The 16,900-nt window shown below is 41.2% G+C and overlaps 1 protein-coding gene and 1 non-coding gene across 3 annotated transcripts in view; both read right to left on the bottom strand.

Annotated features, from left to right (window-relative positions):
- The window catches only part of LOC145353397 (acyl-coenzyme A thioesterase 9, mitochondrial-like), a 78,784-nt gene that overhangs the window by 37,754 nt on the left and 24,130 nt on the right, over positions 1-16,900 (bottom strand). For both annotated transcript variants that reach the window (XM_080204132.1, XM_080204134.1), the window contains exons 4-10: positions 16,841-16,886; positions 14,407-14,577; positions 14,280-14,317; positions 12,034-12,114; positions 6,705-6,808; positions 4,006-4,079; positions 923-990 (exon numbers count right to left, since the gene is read on the bottom strand). In XM_080204132.1, coding sequence (XP_080060258.1) covers positions 923-990; positions 4,006-4,079; positions 6,705-6,808; positions 12,034-12,114; positions 14,280-14,317; positions 14,407-14,577; positions 16,841-16,886 — 582 coding nt within the window. The remainder of the gene's footprint in view (positions 1-922; positions 991-4,005; positions 4,080-6,704; positions 6,809-12,033; positions 12,115-14,279; positions 14,318-14,406; positions 14,578-16,840; positions 16,887-16,900) is intronic.
- Positions 609-770, bottom strand: LOC145353563 (U1 spliceosomal RNA). Its single transcript, XR_013888734.1, has one exon. It is a non-coding gene; the product is annotated as a U1 spliceosomal RNA (small nuclear RNA).

Here is a 16,900-nt window from a genome sequence, read left to right as displayed (position 1 = left end):
GTGTCCAAAGCAGCAGCCAGAGTTCCAGCAGTGCAAAACAGGTTTTTGAAATTGGACCAATAATTTTAAAGCAAGTACTCAAAGAAACACAACCAATTGAATTCAAATTAGTGTTTTTTTCAGCCTCAAGCCACTCAAATTGCAGGAATATTGTGAGGTAATTCTGAATATTTAAACCCGGAGAAGGGAAAGCAATGGTTAGGCTTGCTACCTGTTGGGGGGGAAAGAGGGTAGACGAGGCTCTAATATGAAATACTGCAGTTTTAATGCACGTCTTCATCAAATCATCATCTAAACAGAAGGAGAAACCAACTCAAAGACCAAAGCATCAGAAGAAAGTTCATACTTTCAACAGACACCTGGTATTATGTCATTTGAGAATGACTGTATTCTGTAATGATTTATTTCATTATTCCTGAATGGGTCTTGTAATTGGAACAGCATTCTACTGGGGAGTTTATTCAGTTTGTTAATGGTTTCAATAAAAATGTCACCAGTTCTAAATTAAAGTTAACTGTTCACAACAGAGTGTGACAGATCCTGCTTTAATTTACCGAATTCAATAGCTTCCTCCTATCTTCATGCACACTTAATTTAAGATTATGAGGCGAGGTATATCCCTTTGGAAACTTCACCTCCGCAAATTTTGCAGTCGAGTATCCCACATTTGGGGACATCGCAGGCATCAGCACACCCGGAGTGCAAGGGGATAACCTTGTCCTGGGCGAACCACCCGCTTGATCATGGTTTCACCCCTGCCAGGTAACCACCACATTTAGCTACAAAACCACTTCAAAATAATGCGTTAGCTGTGAAGCACTTTGGCTGCTTAAGAACATGTATTAACTATGTTGTTTAAATGCAAGTTCTTTCTTTCATTTGAATAGTAGTGAATAGGTAGTGAAGGCTCAACATGACTTACAGTGTCCCTGTTTAAAGAGATTCTCCTCTTCCGGACCTTCAGGTTTCAGTGGGTTAATTACAGCTGCACTGTAAGGGAGAAATAAGACAATTAACAATAATTGTAATTGGAATAATAATGTAGACTCCAGAGCTGTTGCCAGAATTGGGACAACATGGGTGACAATAAATAGGTGAAACTCCTGCAATAAATTATGTGCTGGTTTTCCATGTCCTGACATTCCCAAACTACAACAATATCCATTCAATGCTTTTGAAGTATAATTACTGTTGCACCACAGGCAAATGGAGCAGCTGTTCTGTGCATAGCAAGATTTCACATAGAACAATGTGATAAATGATCAGAATATTTGTTTTTATGATACGAGTTGAAGAAATAGTAACCAGGCCTCTGGGACAACTCATCTGAACTTCAAATAGTGTGCAGAATCGTTTGTATCCATCTGAAAGGGCAAATGAGTTTTTAGCTTAATACCTCATCCAACAGATTATTTCTCTGACAGTGCAGCATTACTTCAATACTGCACTGAATTATCACCTTGGAGTATATACTCAGTCCTTTGGAGTGGGGCTTGATCCCACAACCGGGGTCTGAGGCAAGGATAATAGTGATTGCAAAATGGGAAAACTTAATTTTGAGACAAGAGGGGAGAGATACAAAAGGGGCCAGAGGGGCAATTTTTTCACACAGATGAGTGTCTGGAACAAGCTACCAGAGGTAGTAGTAGAAGTGGGTCCAATTTTGTCTTTTAAAAAGCGTTTAGTTACATGGTTGGAAGCCAGAGAACTTTCCAGAAGAGCACAAAGCGGGGAATAAGAGGAGACACCCAGCCACTTGATGTTGGCAGCAGAGACTCAACGAGCAGCCAGCATGGAAGCAGCAAAGACTCAAGACCCAGAGTTCAGAACTCAGCAAAGACCCAAGATCAAGATAGAGAGTGAGCCTGGCCAGTTTAATCTTACAGGTTGTACCAAGGTCTCAGATAAATTATGATAGCAGCAAATTACTGCAGATGCCGGAATCTGAAACCAAAAGAGAAAATGCTGGAAAATTTCAGCAGATCTGGCAGCATCTGTAAGGGGAGAAAACAGCTGGACTTGAAACAGCAGCTAAATTATGAAAGAGTCGTTTATTTGAGTTAAAGGAATGTTGCAAGAAACAAAAGTGTTATAATAAAGATGAAGGAACATTCAGCATTAAATATATTCATGAATCGACTCTTGTCCTTTGTCTCATGAGTGAGAGCATCTGGGTAAACGAATTTTAGTATGAACTGGTCCAGACAACATTAGAAAGACAGAATTTAGTTAGATTAACTACTGAAATTGATCTACATACTGAAACAGATAGGATGCGTAATTTTGTAGAAATTAGAAGGATGAGGTAACGAAAGGGAAAGAAACTGAATAGCAGTTCTAGACATGGGTACAAAGAATACAATGGGTAAAAAGGGGTTGGTGGACTAAAAAAGATACAGGTTTAGTGGACAAGTCTAGGTTTGTTGAAGGTTACAGTATTAGTTGAGAGGTGTAGGGAGTCTAAGCTGTAAAAAAATATTTGAATGAGCAGTCAATAAATGCGTGTGTACAGACAGTAACTGAATTTACAGATAACAGGAATTCGCAGCTGAAAAGCTTGATAGAGAAGGTGGGTCTGCATACAACAGGATAGGGCATTACATGGTTGGGATTAAACAGAGGGTAACTGGGATTCTTTTGAACGAGACTCAGAAGAACATTTTACCAGTTTCTCCTCCATTGCTGCAAATTCACCAGTTGGTCCTCTTTCTGGATTTCAGTCAACAGTTCCTATTAAATCAGTCATTTTTAATCAACATAATGGGGCGGCTTTCCATCCTGAGCAGGAAGTCATTTTAAGTTTGATGGAAGGGCCTACATCTGAGCCAATGGTCCATTTCTGATGCCGGCTGATTGATTGCGATTTGGAACTAGGGTCTCAAGAGCAGGAATAGGCCAGTCAGCCCTTCCAATCTGCTCTGACATTCAATAAGATCATGGCTGATCTGATTGTTGTCTGCAGCAGCCGTGCCCCCCCATAACTCCTGTCGACCGAAAATCTGTCTAAACTCAGCCTCAAATCAATTCAATAACCCAGCTCCCAGTACTTTCTGAATAGAATTCCTATAGAACAGGAAAACTCAGGGAAAATGTTTCTCCTCATCTCCTTCTTAAATAGTTGACCTCTTATTGTTAAAACAGCATCCCCTAGTTTGAGTCTCTCCCACAAGACGGAGCATCCTTACAGTATCTACCCTGTCAGATCCCATCTTGATCTTATTATGTTTCAATAAGATTGCCTCACATTCTTCTAAACTCCAATGGGTATAGGCTCAACTTGTTCAACCTTGTTTCCTAAGATAAGCCCTTCATCCCAGGGTTGAATCACCTGAATTTCTCTGAACTGCTCCCAACTCAATCATATCCTTTTTCCGATAGGGAAACCAAAACTGTACACAGTAGTCTAGATGTGGTTTCACCAATATCCTGTAGAGCTCCAGTAAAACTTCCCTGCTTTTATTTTCTATTCTCTTTGCAATAAACATTAAGATTCCATTTGTCTTCCTAAGTACTTTGAGTTTAAGCAATTTACTAGGCTCTGGCAGAACACATTCCCCTGTTTGGGAAACTATCTTGACGTGGGGATGTGGTGGGAGGAAGGAAAATTGTTGGACAGGCCTCAGGTTTGTGCTGACCCTCCAAATGTCAGGCCAGTCACATCCATGACCATCCTGAACAACAGTAATATTCAGCATTTAGAGAATGTGTTTCTCGGATGACCCCATCTCCCAAATAAACATTAAAAATACAAAGAATATCACGTGCTGATGGTATTTGATGGACAAAACCTTTTCATACATATGGGTAAAACATTCTTTGGATAGTTATCAGAATCTGAAGCTTATATTTCAAACTCCAACATTTTATCCACAACGTCTTCTATTTTATTGCAATATTTTTGTAATCTTCAAACATATAGAGAAGTGGTATCACACTCGCCCACGAATTAAATGAAATAAACTTATTCCAAATGCATTTTGAGAAAACAATGCCAAGATTGGTTACCCTTTATTTGCAGGATTTCTTGCAACCATCACAAAAGTCGCATCTAAGACGGGATTGTAGGCGTTATTGAGATACTTGAAAGAGAAAACAACAATAAACAAACATTAAATACAATCTCATACAACTGAATCAATTTAATTCATGGCAAGATTTTCTGTGACACGCAGGAAATGCAAAGTTAAATCCATGTCCTCACTGTCAATCAAGCTGAAACTTGTATAGACCAGTAAATGAGAACCTTCAGAAGTATGTTCAGCCATTCATTTTGTTGGGTGGTTGCTTATTAGTTTTCAATGAAAATACTATAAACTTGGGGCTGCTTTCCCTTGAAAGACGGTGACTGAGGGGGGATCTAATAGAGGTATATAAGATTATGAAGGGTATAGATAGAGTAAACAGAGGTATGCTATTTCCTACGTTAGAGATACACATTACAAGGGGCCACGGGCTTTGGGTGAGGGAGAGAGGTATAACACGGATATTAGAGGGAGGTTTTTCACACAGAGGGTAGTGGGGGTATGGAATGCTCTGCCAAGTAAGGTGGTGGAGGCAGGCACGCTGGAGTTGTTTAAGAGTAACTTAGACAGGCACATGAGTGGGTTGGAGATGGGAGGATATAGGAGATTGTTTTAAATAAGGTTCATTAGCATTGGGACATCCCTGGTAATGTAAAAAGATGTGGTATGATACTAATGTTTTTCTCTTTTAATTCACAGGTTTTAAGTCGGTCCACCTTGTTGTCCAACGAGGGGCATACACGCGATGGGTCGTACTAGGGCTGCTCTTGAATGTTCGAGAGTAGCCTAGTGCTTCATGTCGTTAGTGTGTGCTTAAACTGGACCAGATGCTGGGCAACACGACAGCTCAGTGACTATCACTGTTTGCTTTGCAGACACATGGATTTGGGCCAGTGTCTGTGGGAGTTTGCGCATTCTCCCCGTGCTTGCGTGGGTTTTCTCCGGGTGCTCCGGTTTCCTCCCACACCCCAAAGATGTGCTATTAGGTTGATTGGAGGTAATAAATTGTCCCTAAATTAGTTTCCCTAAAGTAATGCCATAAACAATAGATAAGGGTCATGGGTGGAGGGGGGACTGGTAATGTTAAAATGGCAGCACGGGCTCGTTGGGCCGAAGGGCCTGTTTCCCAGGCTGTTTTTGTTCTTTGTGATGACTCAACTGATGCATAATTGCAAGCAAACCAACAAGCATTGGCTCTACATCTCTAATACGTTGGGATGATGTCATCGCAGTTTCTTATCTGTTCACTTGATGGTTGGTGAACAAAACATGTGTTTTGAGAGAATTAGGGGACAGATCGCCCTCTCTAGCACCAATTCAACCAGGAAGACCACATGTCCATGGCAATGCCCACTCTAAAATAGTCAGGTTGTGTTTCTGTTGTGTAATCCTTGTTTAGAGACTTCCCAATCAAGTTCCGCCAATGCCAAACTTTGCATCCAAGTGCGAAAGAGGGAAATCTGCCCCCACATCAGGTCGAGAAAATCAATGCTCCTCATATCCTGAGTTCTGGAATAGTGTGCAGGCTCAGTTTTGTTGAATATTTAGTCAAGCGATGCCCCAAGATGGATAAAAATCCATCCAAGCAGCAAGAAATAAACCATCACTGCTCCATGTCCAATGATAACACAACTTTCACGATTCAGAAGACTAACTTAAAATCCCACTTAGTGCCCACTATTATCAAGGGTGCTCAATCACAAATTGATAATCACAAAAATGAGCTACTGAATGGTCAAGAAACTTCAGTTTCATCAGCTTTATTTGGAAACAGTTGGAAACATGTTTTGTTCACCGACCATCAAATGAACAGGTAAGAAACTGGGATAACATCATCCCAATGTAGGGATGATGTAGGGAAACTGTAGGGATATCTTGTGGCTCAGTAATATCTCTGGATTCAAGTTCCACTTCAGATTATGATGGCCAAGGAATGTGTTATTTATAAGGCTGCACAAGAAATTGATTTTCAGCCTACAAATCCTTCCAAATATACCTGATAGCAAGCATTAAGAATGGACGAGTCTCCTGGTCAGCCGTATTGCAGATGGCAATAGCAAACCACTGCAGTGATTCGCCAAACACAATTGTGGGCCAATCCACAATGTTGGGGAACTTGCAGGTGGTGATGTTCCTTTACCAGAATAATGACTTCTTTGCAACTTTGATCAACTTCATTGATATGATATTAGTATCATATAATAATAAGTGGATGGCATGGTGACACAATGGTTAGCATTGCTGCCTCACAGCGGTAGGGATCCAGGTTCAATTCTGACTTTGGGTGACTGCCTGTGTGGAGTTTGCACATTATCCCCATGCGGGTTTCCTCTCTGTGCTCCAGTTTCCTTCCACAGTCTAAAGATGTCAGGTTAAGTGGATTGACCATGTGAAATTACCCTGCAGTGTCCAATCATGTACAGGTTAGGTGGCACAGTCATGGTAAATGTATGGGATTACAGGTATAGGGTGCAGAGGTGAGCCTAAGTGGGATGATTTTTTGACGAGTCAGTATAGACTCGATGGGTTGGATGGCCTCTTTCTGCACTGTCAGGATTCTATGATTCTATGTATATCTATTAGCTAATGGAAAAGTAAATCAACTCTGCAAAATAAATATGTAAGTTAAGAAAGAAAAAGCTCCAATGGGGCAACTGACATCTGTTTTTAAAAAGTACTAACCTGAGAAATGTGCATCTTGACTTCCATGGAAGTCTTTCCGACCCAGGTGACATTACCAGTGAACTTCAGGTCACCATCTGGTCGTATTATGTTTTTGACTAGATCTAGAGAGAGAAAAAGAGCCATTTCAAATCTTTGTGCTTCTATCAGAATGAGTGTATAAGAAAATTTAAGACAACCATAAATAACCTACAAATAATAACTGAGCTAACCGACTCAATCTTGTACACCTCTATTCATTCTCCTCTCAAATACCTTTGCACCAAGGAGAACAACCTCAACTTCTCCAACCTAATCTTGTAAATAAACCTCCCCCCCACCCCCAACAAAATTCCTGAAACCATTCTAATAAATTTCTTCTGCACCTGCTCAAGGACACTATCATCCTTCCTGAAGAACAGGGAACAGAACTGGATGCAACACTTTAGTTGTGGCCTTACCAGAGTTTTACAAAGATTCACAATAACTTCTGTTTTTGTACTCAATATCTCTACTAATGAAGCTCCACATGCTTTGCTAATCACTCTCTCTCTACCTGCCCTGCCAGCTTCAAAGGTCTAATAACAAGCACCTTTGGGTCTCTGTTCCTGCACACAGTTCAAACCCATGCCATTAAGTATGCATAGTTCAACTTGGTTGGAAAATAGCCTTTGTAACTCCTATATTCAAAAGAGGAGGGAGACTTAATGCAGGAAACTACAGACCAGTTAGCTTAACATCTGTCACAGGGAAAATGTTATAAGCTATTATTAAAGAAGTTATAGCACTTGGATAAGTTCAAGGTAATCAGGCAGAGCCAACACAGTTTCGTGAAAGGAGAATCACGTTTAACCAATTTATTGCAGTTCTTTGAGGAAGTAAAGTTTAAAAGTTTATTTATCAGTGTCACAAGTAAGGCTTACATTAATACTGCAACGAAGTTACTGCGAAATTCCCCTAATCACCACACTTTGGCACCTGTTCGGGCCAATGCACCTAACCAGCACATCTTCCAGAACATTCAGAGGAAATCCACGCAGACATGGGGAGAATGTGCAAACTCCACACAGGCAGTGACCTAAACTGAGAATCGAACTGGGTCCCTGGTGCTGTGAGGCAGTAGTGTTAACCATTGTGCCACCGTGCTACCCCACATTTGCTGTGGATGGGAAACCTGTGGATGCACCAGACTTAGATTTCTTGAAGATGTTTGATAAAGTGCCATATCAAAAGTTATTGAGAAAAATAAAAGTTCATGGTATGGGGGGTAACATTGGCATGGATAGAACATTGGCTAGTTAACAGGAAGCAGAGAGTAGACATAAATGAGCCTTTTTCAGGTTGACAAGATGTAATGAGTATGCAGGTACAGTCAGCATTTAGGAAAGCTAATAAAAATGTAACAATTTATTGCATGGGGAAGAGAATACAAAAGTAGGGAGGTTATGCTTCATCATAGAATTATAGAAACTCTACAGTGCAGAAAGAGGCCATCTGGCCCATCGAGTCTGCACTGACTACAATCCCACCCAGGCCGCTACCCCCCTATCCCTACACATTTACCCGCTAATGTCTCTAATCTTTGCATCTCAGAACACTAAGGGGCAATTTGCCATGGCCAATCAACCTAACCCGCAAATCTTTGGACTGTGGGAGGAAACTGGAGCACCTGGAGGAAACTCACGCAGAGAAGAATGTGCAAACTCCAAGCCGGGAATCAAACCCAGGTCCCTGGAGCTGTGAAGAAGCCAGGAATCAAACCCAGGTCCCTGGAGCTGTGAAGAAGCAGTGCTAATCACTGTGCTACCATGCCGCCCAGGTGTACAGGGCATTACTGAGCCTACGCTGTGTACAGAACTATGTACAGTTTTGGTCATCTTATTTAAGGAAAGATAGATGCGCGTTGGAAGCAGTTCAGAGAAGGTTTACCAGACTAATACCTGGAATGGATGGGTTGTCTTACGAGGAAAGGTTGATCAGGCTAGGCTTGTGTCCATTGGCATTTAGAAGAGTAAGAGGCAACTTCATTGAAACACAAGATACTGAGAGGTCTTGACAGGTGGTTGTTTCCTCTTGTTGGAGAATCTACAACTAGGGGGGTCACTGTTTAACAATAAGGGGTTGTCTATTTAAAATGGAGATGAGGTGAACTTTTTTTCACTTAGAATCTTTGGAACTCACTTTCTGAAAAGTTGGTGGAAGCAGGGTGCTTGAATATTTTTATGGCAGAAGTAGATACATTCTTAGTAAGGATGAAAGGTTAGTGAGGTTAGATGGGATGCAGTTTTGATGTTATTACCTGATCAGCCAAATAGGCAGCTGAGGCAAGATTCACAAATGGTGCAGCAAAGGAAACCGGATAGCACAAGAGGCTAGGATTGGGAACAACAGATGTCTAAGGGATGTAACGCTGCAAGGAGTTATAAGACAGGGAAGAACACAGAGGATTTAAGCATAAAGGATGAGAATTTTAAAACAGACTTATACAAATTGAGCACCAACGAACAAAGGAGAATGGATGAATGGGACTTAGTGCAACTGAACCATTAGGATTACAGCATTCCTTACAACTGTTATGATCTGGCAGGTGGCAAGTGCTGTGAAAACCAAATACAAAAGGGAAACTTGCCAAGCTATCACAACTTTTTCTTTTTGCACTTTGCGCACAAGCAGGTAAGTGTATTGAAGTCAGGAGCTACAAATTCCAATTCTTTGGTGATTTAAATATTAAATTAAAACATTAACAGAGGCGAATAAAACTTAAACACTTAAGGTTACATTTATAAAATTGAAATTAATCTTACAGAACATTTCCCTGAAAAGATTTCTTACTTGTTCAGATGCACAAATTAACACCCCGTTAGGCAACAGTCCTTTATAGATATTTAATCTATAAATTCCAGTAACAATAGCCCCATGACAAAGCTACTATCACTTTGGTGAGGGCTACCACATGATAATCACACTCCATCTTCCACTCTGCTGTGAAACTTCACTCTTCAGACACCAGACTGCAAGTTGCTGAGGCCCTTTCTTGGTTTCACTCAGTAGCCAATGTAAAACCGCTTTGTGGAAAACACTTTGAGATGGCTGGAAACTGCCTCACCTTATTTCGCCACAGTTTTCTAGCCCAGAGCAGCACTGCAAATGGTCTTACGTGGCCAATCCTAAACACAGCTCCCAACCTCATTTTCATCATTTTTTCCTTTTCCATTTTTATCCCATTGTCCTCATCCTTTTTTGCAACTTACCATTCCCAGAATATAAAAATCTTTTATGCCTTCCTTATTGCCCCCATTTTCAGGTCAAATAAGATTTAATAATCTTGCCTTATTTGTTTATGACCTTTTCCAAGTTGTAAGCCGTTTTTATCTCCCTTTGACATTTAACAACTGAACACAGCAATCCTTTATCTCGTAATACATCTTTCTACCCATGTACTTATAGAAAATTCAACTTGGCCATATTTATTTAAAATACCAGTCTTTCATTCCTAATCTTTGATCTCCTTAATCCTGCAGTCCCCATTTTACTTAAATTACTCACACACACATAACCCTGCTTCACAGAATAACACAATAAACCCCAAAAATATTAAGAATAATACCCTTTTCTGCACAGACCCTTATTGCCAAGCTGGTTCTGCACAGAACCCTATTGCCAACATGGACTACAAAGTATAGGGACTGTGCCTTTCACCATTTATTGGAAAATCAGTATCTAACCTATCCAGAAGTCAGATCCCCAACCTGATTCTTGAATTGGTCTATAACTTTGACACAGTAAACACAAGTGACTATGCATCATTGTGATATTTTAAGGAAGCATGTTGGTGCAGTAAAAACAGTACAAACAGTATTTATATAATTATGAAGATTTGTTGTATAGAATATTAATTTATAATGCCATTGATGGACATATCATCAGCAAGAAATATTTTATTACAATCATATACAAATAAATCGCTTCTTGGCCTTTTGGCTAGGATCAAATGTAGTAACGACATGCTGCACTTGGTTGAGGTCATTAGGTTACATTTTAGCTTCATTTGAAGCAATTTTTAAAAAAGTCATCTAGGCCTTTTGGCTAAGATGCAAATGAGATCAAGCTTTGGAGAAGGAGCTATGCCTACTCCAATCAGCCTGGATCATGTAGATCAAACTCAAGACAGGAGGTGAGAGCCCTGTCTTGTCAGCTTGGATTGGGAATGTCTCAACTTGTTGAGACTCTGAACTGGATTTGATTGAATTGGATTGGAATAAAAGCAAAAAAAAACAATTTTGCTAAGCAAAGGTGTACAGCAGCTACTATGTTGCATTTGTGAAAGACACAAGTTGCAAGACTCTAGAGACAGTGGCTAAGCTGGGCCCACGCAGATCAAAATCAGAGGTCATGTAACCCAGCTCTTAGTTGTAAATATACTGGATTTTTACTAACAAGGGATTGATTGCCAAGGGGGAAACAACTTGCCCCTCTGTCTCTGAAACCTGTCTCATCAAAGCTGAGCTGGTTGCTACTTAAAAACCCACTAGGAGAACTCATTGCTGCAAGCCAAGAGCTCTTTAAGATTCAGAATCAACACCACTGCCTCCAAGAGGAAAGAGAATCAACCCACCACAACTGCTGAATGAAATCTCCAGTGAGAAACACAAGTACCAGTGGCTACTGTGGAAAATGATCCTTTAGCTGCAAACAAGCTTCTGGACAATCTGGGATTTTCTCTCTGACTTTGATTTTTATTTGGTCAAGTTTCAAGGTCTGACACTCTGCAGAATGTAATTTCTTTTTGCATGTTTGGGGCAGAGGTGTGGAGGACAGAGGTTCTGTGTGTTGTTTTTGCATTAGTGGGTAGTTGGATATATTTGTACATTTTAAACTTTTGGTTCATTTCTGCATTTTTACCAAATGAGTGATTTATAACAATAAAACTACCTCATTACTTGTTAACCTAAGGAACCTGCCTGGCCAAGTTAAGTATATATGATGAATTGGCAACATCACCTTTTAATACAAACTCTGTTATAACCAACCCAGGAGTTGGGCAAAGAGTCAGTTTACCCCTTCTAACCTGATCATTACAATGTGTCATATTCCTGATAGCTAATTGGTGAAGATATCAAAGTCAGTCTTTACTTGGAATAGATTTAGTCACAAAGTGCAACATAAGAGGTATACATCTCCTGACTCCACACCACTCAGTTTATATGTGCTTAATTGGCCAGCCAGTGATGCCCATGTCACATAAGTGAACAAAAAAAATTAACCATCTAATCAATACTGGTAATAGACGTGACATAAATTCTGACAATTTTACTATGCTTTGACAATTTTGAGAATAATATAAACATACCTATTTCATCCACAAGGGCAGTAACAATAGAAATCGGACTTCTAGGGTCATCCGTTTTGGCGTGAGTATAACTGATCAAAACTGCAAACCAAAAAGGAAATTTCAATTACATTACACTGATTTTTCAATCATTTAATCTTCTCAAATATTAACCAGAAATTGTTCCTATTTCAGCAGAGTTGTATGCAAAATATATTATAGAATCCCTACAGTGGAGAAGGAGGCCATTTAGCCCATCGAGCCTCTACTAATTCTCCAACAGAGCATCTTGCCTAGGCCCATCCCCCACCCCATCCCTGTGACCCCATGCATTTACCCCTGCTAGTCCCCCTAATTTACACAATTTTGGACACTAAAGGGCAATTTGGCATGGCCAATCCACCTAACATGCACATTTTTGGACTGTGGCAGGAAACCGAAGAATCCGGAGGACACCCACACAGACACGGGGAGAGTGTGTAAACTCCACACAAATGACTGTAGAAGACTGGAATCGAATTTGGTTCTTGGCACTGAGAGGCAGCAAGTGCTAACCACTGTGTCACCGTGCTGCCCTAACAGGAATAGAGGCTTTCTTACAGACGATGATGAAGCTATCTTTCTATTAATGCCCACTTATCTCCTGCTCCTTTGTTTATTTTTCACTTTCTCTTCAAATGCCTGTTCTGCCTCTAATTTTGCTTTGTTTGGGCACATTCCCCACTTCAAAACTTTCTCCTCTCCCATTTCTCCAAACATTTTTCCTATTCATTGATGGGATGTGGGCATCATTGGGTAGGCCTAAATTTATTGCCCAGTCCTAATCATCCTCGACAAGGCTGTGGTGAGCCATCTTCTTGAATGGCTACCTGTGCTGAAGGTATTACCAGTAAGAAATCTCACAACACCAGGTTAAAGTCCAACAGGTTTATTTGGTAGCAAAAACCACTGGCTTTTGGGGCTTTGTCCCTTCGTTAGGCAGGGAGCTACAGGATTTTGACCCAGCAGATAAAGAAACAGCAATATTTTGCCAAGTTATGATGATGTGAGACTTGGTGAGGAATCTTCCAAACTATTAAAAACTGGAAGCTGGAAAAAATGTTTGGGACTTCACCAAAAATTCCAGACATGCTAGCACAAAAACAAAATTGCTGAAACAAATTCAATGCCAAGATACTGCCAATCAGGTCTTTCTTCCAATACTTTAACTCTTTGTAATGTCCAAGCACATCTAAAGATCGAACGTGGCTCCCACATCTGAATACACCTGCCTGATCTTTCTCACATTTCGTGACTGGATACAAGAAATGCTCATCTTCAGATAGCCTCCAATTAATGACAGTCTTTAACACTTTCATTTCTCTACTTTCCAAAAGTGCCATAGTCAATGCTCTTGATTTTAACATGGCTGCTCCTCCTAAGCTGTAAAAAAAAGGGGTCATGCTGTCATTACTGATCTTCATTCATTCCAAGTCAAGACTTTGAAACGTACTAACTTCAGTTCTGCCTCCTTCCCTCTACAATCCCAAACTTTTTTGTTACCTTTTCCTGATTCACTTCGCCATTTACTCATTTCAACTTTGGCCCCTTAGATATTCACAGAATCATAGAATGTGTACAATGCAGAAAGAGGTTATTCAGCCTATTGAGTCTGCATTGGCAACAATCCCACCTAGGCCTTATCCCTGTAACCCTGTTATTCCCCCTGATACTAAGGGACCATTTAGCATGGCCAATCCACCTAACCTGCATATCAGATTTCAGATAATTTAAGTTCTCGGACGCTGCATATAGGCCTGAGCTTACTCACATTACAATGGCCAAAGCCTAGATTAGCTACAGTCTCTAGAAGAGCTAGGAAAGGGAGTTGTGAAGCTGAAAAATAATCACACAGGGTATCTGTAATAAGTTCCCACCCATGGCTCGATCTGCAATTCCGTTTGTAGGAGGGAGTTCACGAGGTACACAGTACAAACAAGCAACAAGACTTTTTGCAATAAAGGTCGGGTGCAGCTCGGGTCAGGGACTTCCTATGTTAAAGATTGATGAGGTCCAAAAATGGTGTGATTTTCAGATGTGATGCATTTTCAGATTTACAGATAAAGGATACTATATAGGATATAACGTATCTTCAACTCCTGTATTTATCATTTAGGTCATCATCTTTACTGTATATACTTCATCCAATCTTTGCCATTTTTGATACGTGTCCTGCTCAAGCAAAGCTATGCAAATAGCTTTTTAAACAGTTGTGTGCCAGAGTTTACCTCCAAATGAGTCAAGGTCTTCAAGGATCCTGCCAAATCTGCATAAGGAAGATATTGAGTTTCAATATTGGGTGTTAAAGTTAAAAAGTAATTGAAGGTGTAAATCATAACCAATTAGTTGCAGTACCTTATATGGTGATGTACATTCAGGTATTTTTCTCTTAGATTGGGCTGGCTTCCTAATGGTAGGTAAGCCTCCAGATAACTGTCTTTCATTCGTCGATATGGCAAGTCCTCCTGGTTGCTGACCAGTTGATTACTTAATGAAGCTCTTTCATTTACAGCTTTACAATGTTCACTGGAAAAGGGTTATGAGAAAACTAGAAATGTAACCAATATCTCGTGAAGGCTGAATGGAAAGACAATGATAATGGGATAGGAGGCGAGGGAAAGTTTAAAAGCAGAATAAGGGATAGCAGAAAAGAAACCAGGGCAATAGTGGTGGGGTAAGAGGACGGAAAAAAGTTTCCTTAAATAACTCACATCTGTCAAATCCCCGTTTTCCCTTTCTTTCAATCATGTCTTACACCAGACACAACTAGTTGGTGGTTGTGGGGGATGAAGGGTCACAGGAGTGAATGAAGGAGCAGACAGATTGGGGAGGTGGGATCATGGTGAGATAGAGAAGGAAGGATTATAGACCTGGAGAGCTGGTGCAAAGGGACAGGGATAAGGAAGACAACGGGGTGTGTTGGCAGCTAGGTGAATGAGTACAGTAGGTGAGAGCACAGAAGAAGCAAGTTAGAATGGAGAGGTGGTTTTTCCAGGACTTCAGAAACAGATTATGGGGCAAGGAAGCAGGGTACTGCCTGAACTGCTCTGTGGGTCTCTTGCCCAGAAACTCAAGCCTGTGCCCTGAAAAGACCCCTCTCGACCTTGCAACGAGGAACCATACCTGCTAACCAGCTCGCCCTTACCATCAATGAAAAGATGGTGAGAGAAAAGAAATAAAAAGAGACCAGAATTGAGTCAGAAAGAAAAGGCCTTTCATCAACTCAAAGTCCATTGCATGACCTTGGCATGTTTCCAACTCTCCCGCTGTACATAATTACCTTCCCCCAGCCACCATCATTCAAGAACATCTACACACTGATATCTTTCAGAATGTTACTCCTTCTCCCCCCAAACCACCCCCCCTCTCCTTCAGTATATTTTTCTTCTCCCTCCCCTACCCTCTTTCATTGTACCCCTCTTCCCCCTCAGCAAATGCCTCACCCTCCCCAGAGGGGAATCTCTCTTCCCCTCCCCGCTTCAGCATTTGCCACTCCAATATGGTGTAATGGACACAGTACTGGAATCTCTGCTCAGCGTATCCCTCCTATCCTTCCCCCTCACTCACACAGCCGCACTCCCTAACATCTCCCTCTTCCCCACATCTCTTGCATCTTCATTTCACCCCCAACTCTCAGCCTGCATTGCACCTCCCTTCTCTCCCAACCACCCTACCCTACCCCGCCTTTCCAACTCAGCATTTCACTCTTCCTCCAGATATCTCTTCTTTCTCTCGCCTGTTCACCAGGCATCTGGTATCTACCATTCTCCGCCGCTCTGCTCTGCATCACTCCAACCCCATTACCTCCAACAAAGTGCCCCTCTCCCAACCTGGTCTACCAGAAACCCCAGTTTCCAATACGGTGTAATGGACATAGTACTGGAATCTCTGACTGGATTACTAGATTTCATTTTAACAAGTTAGTTATATTGCTCAACATCCTGTTGTTTTCTTTTTAGACAAAGACACAGACATAGAAAACCTACAGTGTAGAAGGAGGCCATTCAGCTCATCGAGTCTGCACTGACCACAATCCCATCCAGGCCCTGACCCCATAACCCCATGCATTTATCTTAGCTAATACCCTGATACTAAGAGGCAGTCCAGCATGGCCGTTCCACCTGACCCGCACATCTTTGGGCTGTGGGAGGAAACCGAAGCACCTGGAGTAAATCGACACGATGGGGGTGGGGGGACAATGTGCAAACTCCACACAGACAGTGACCCAAGCCAGGAATCGAATCTGGGTCCCTGGCATTGTGAAGCAGCAGTACTAACCACTGTGCCGATGTGCAGCACAGTTCATTTGATTGCTACTCTTGGCTGAAGAGGTTCAGCAGCAAATGCTGGAAGACTGCCCAGTTTCTTTCAGTTGCAGGTTTAGCTGTTTGAATGCCACTTATGTGGCATGCGTATCGTCTATTTTTACTTCTGTTCGGCAGTTTGCACCTATCAGCATTAGATCACTGGGTTCATAAATCACTGGCCCACCTTGCTTTGTAATTTTTCAACTGCCTTATTCGATTAGGCAACGCCTTTAAATTTTTCATCTGAAAGTTTTACCACTTCAGATTAAGTTTCTTAACACCGGTCATTTAAAAAAATTAGATATACTGAGGTTATGGGTACTCCACTTATTGCTACCCCAACAGTTAGCAAAATAACGCTCTGTATCCAATGGTTGCAAATGACTACAGAAGAACAAAAACATGTCATATTTTCAAATTCCCATTAAGACATACACTTCCAATACAGTCTCAACTATTTAGTAATAGTCCAGTCAACATACCCCCAGTTTGTAGCTGCGCCAACAATGTTCTCCAGTTTTGATCGTACTGAACAAAAAGAG

Source organism: Carcharhinus amblyrhynchos, chromosome 15 (genome assembly GCF_965287045.1).
Source record: "Carcharhinus amblyrhynchos chromosome 15, sCarAmb.v2.hapA, whole genome shotgun sequence".
NCBI lineage: Eukaryota > Metazoa > Chordata > Chondrichthyes > Carcharhiniformes > Carcharhinidae > Carcharhinus > Carcharhinus amblyrhynchos.
The sequence above is the reverse complement of the archived record's forward strand: the minus strand, read 5'-3'. Positions and strand labels throughout refer to the sequence as shown.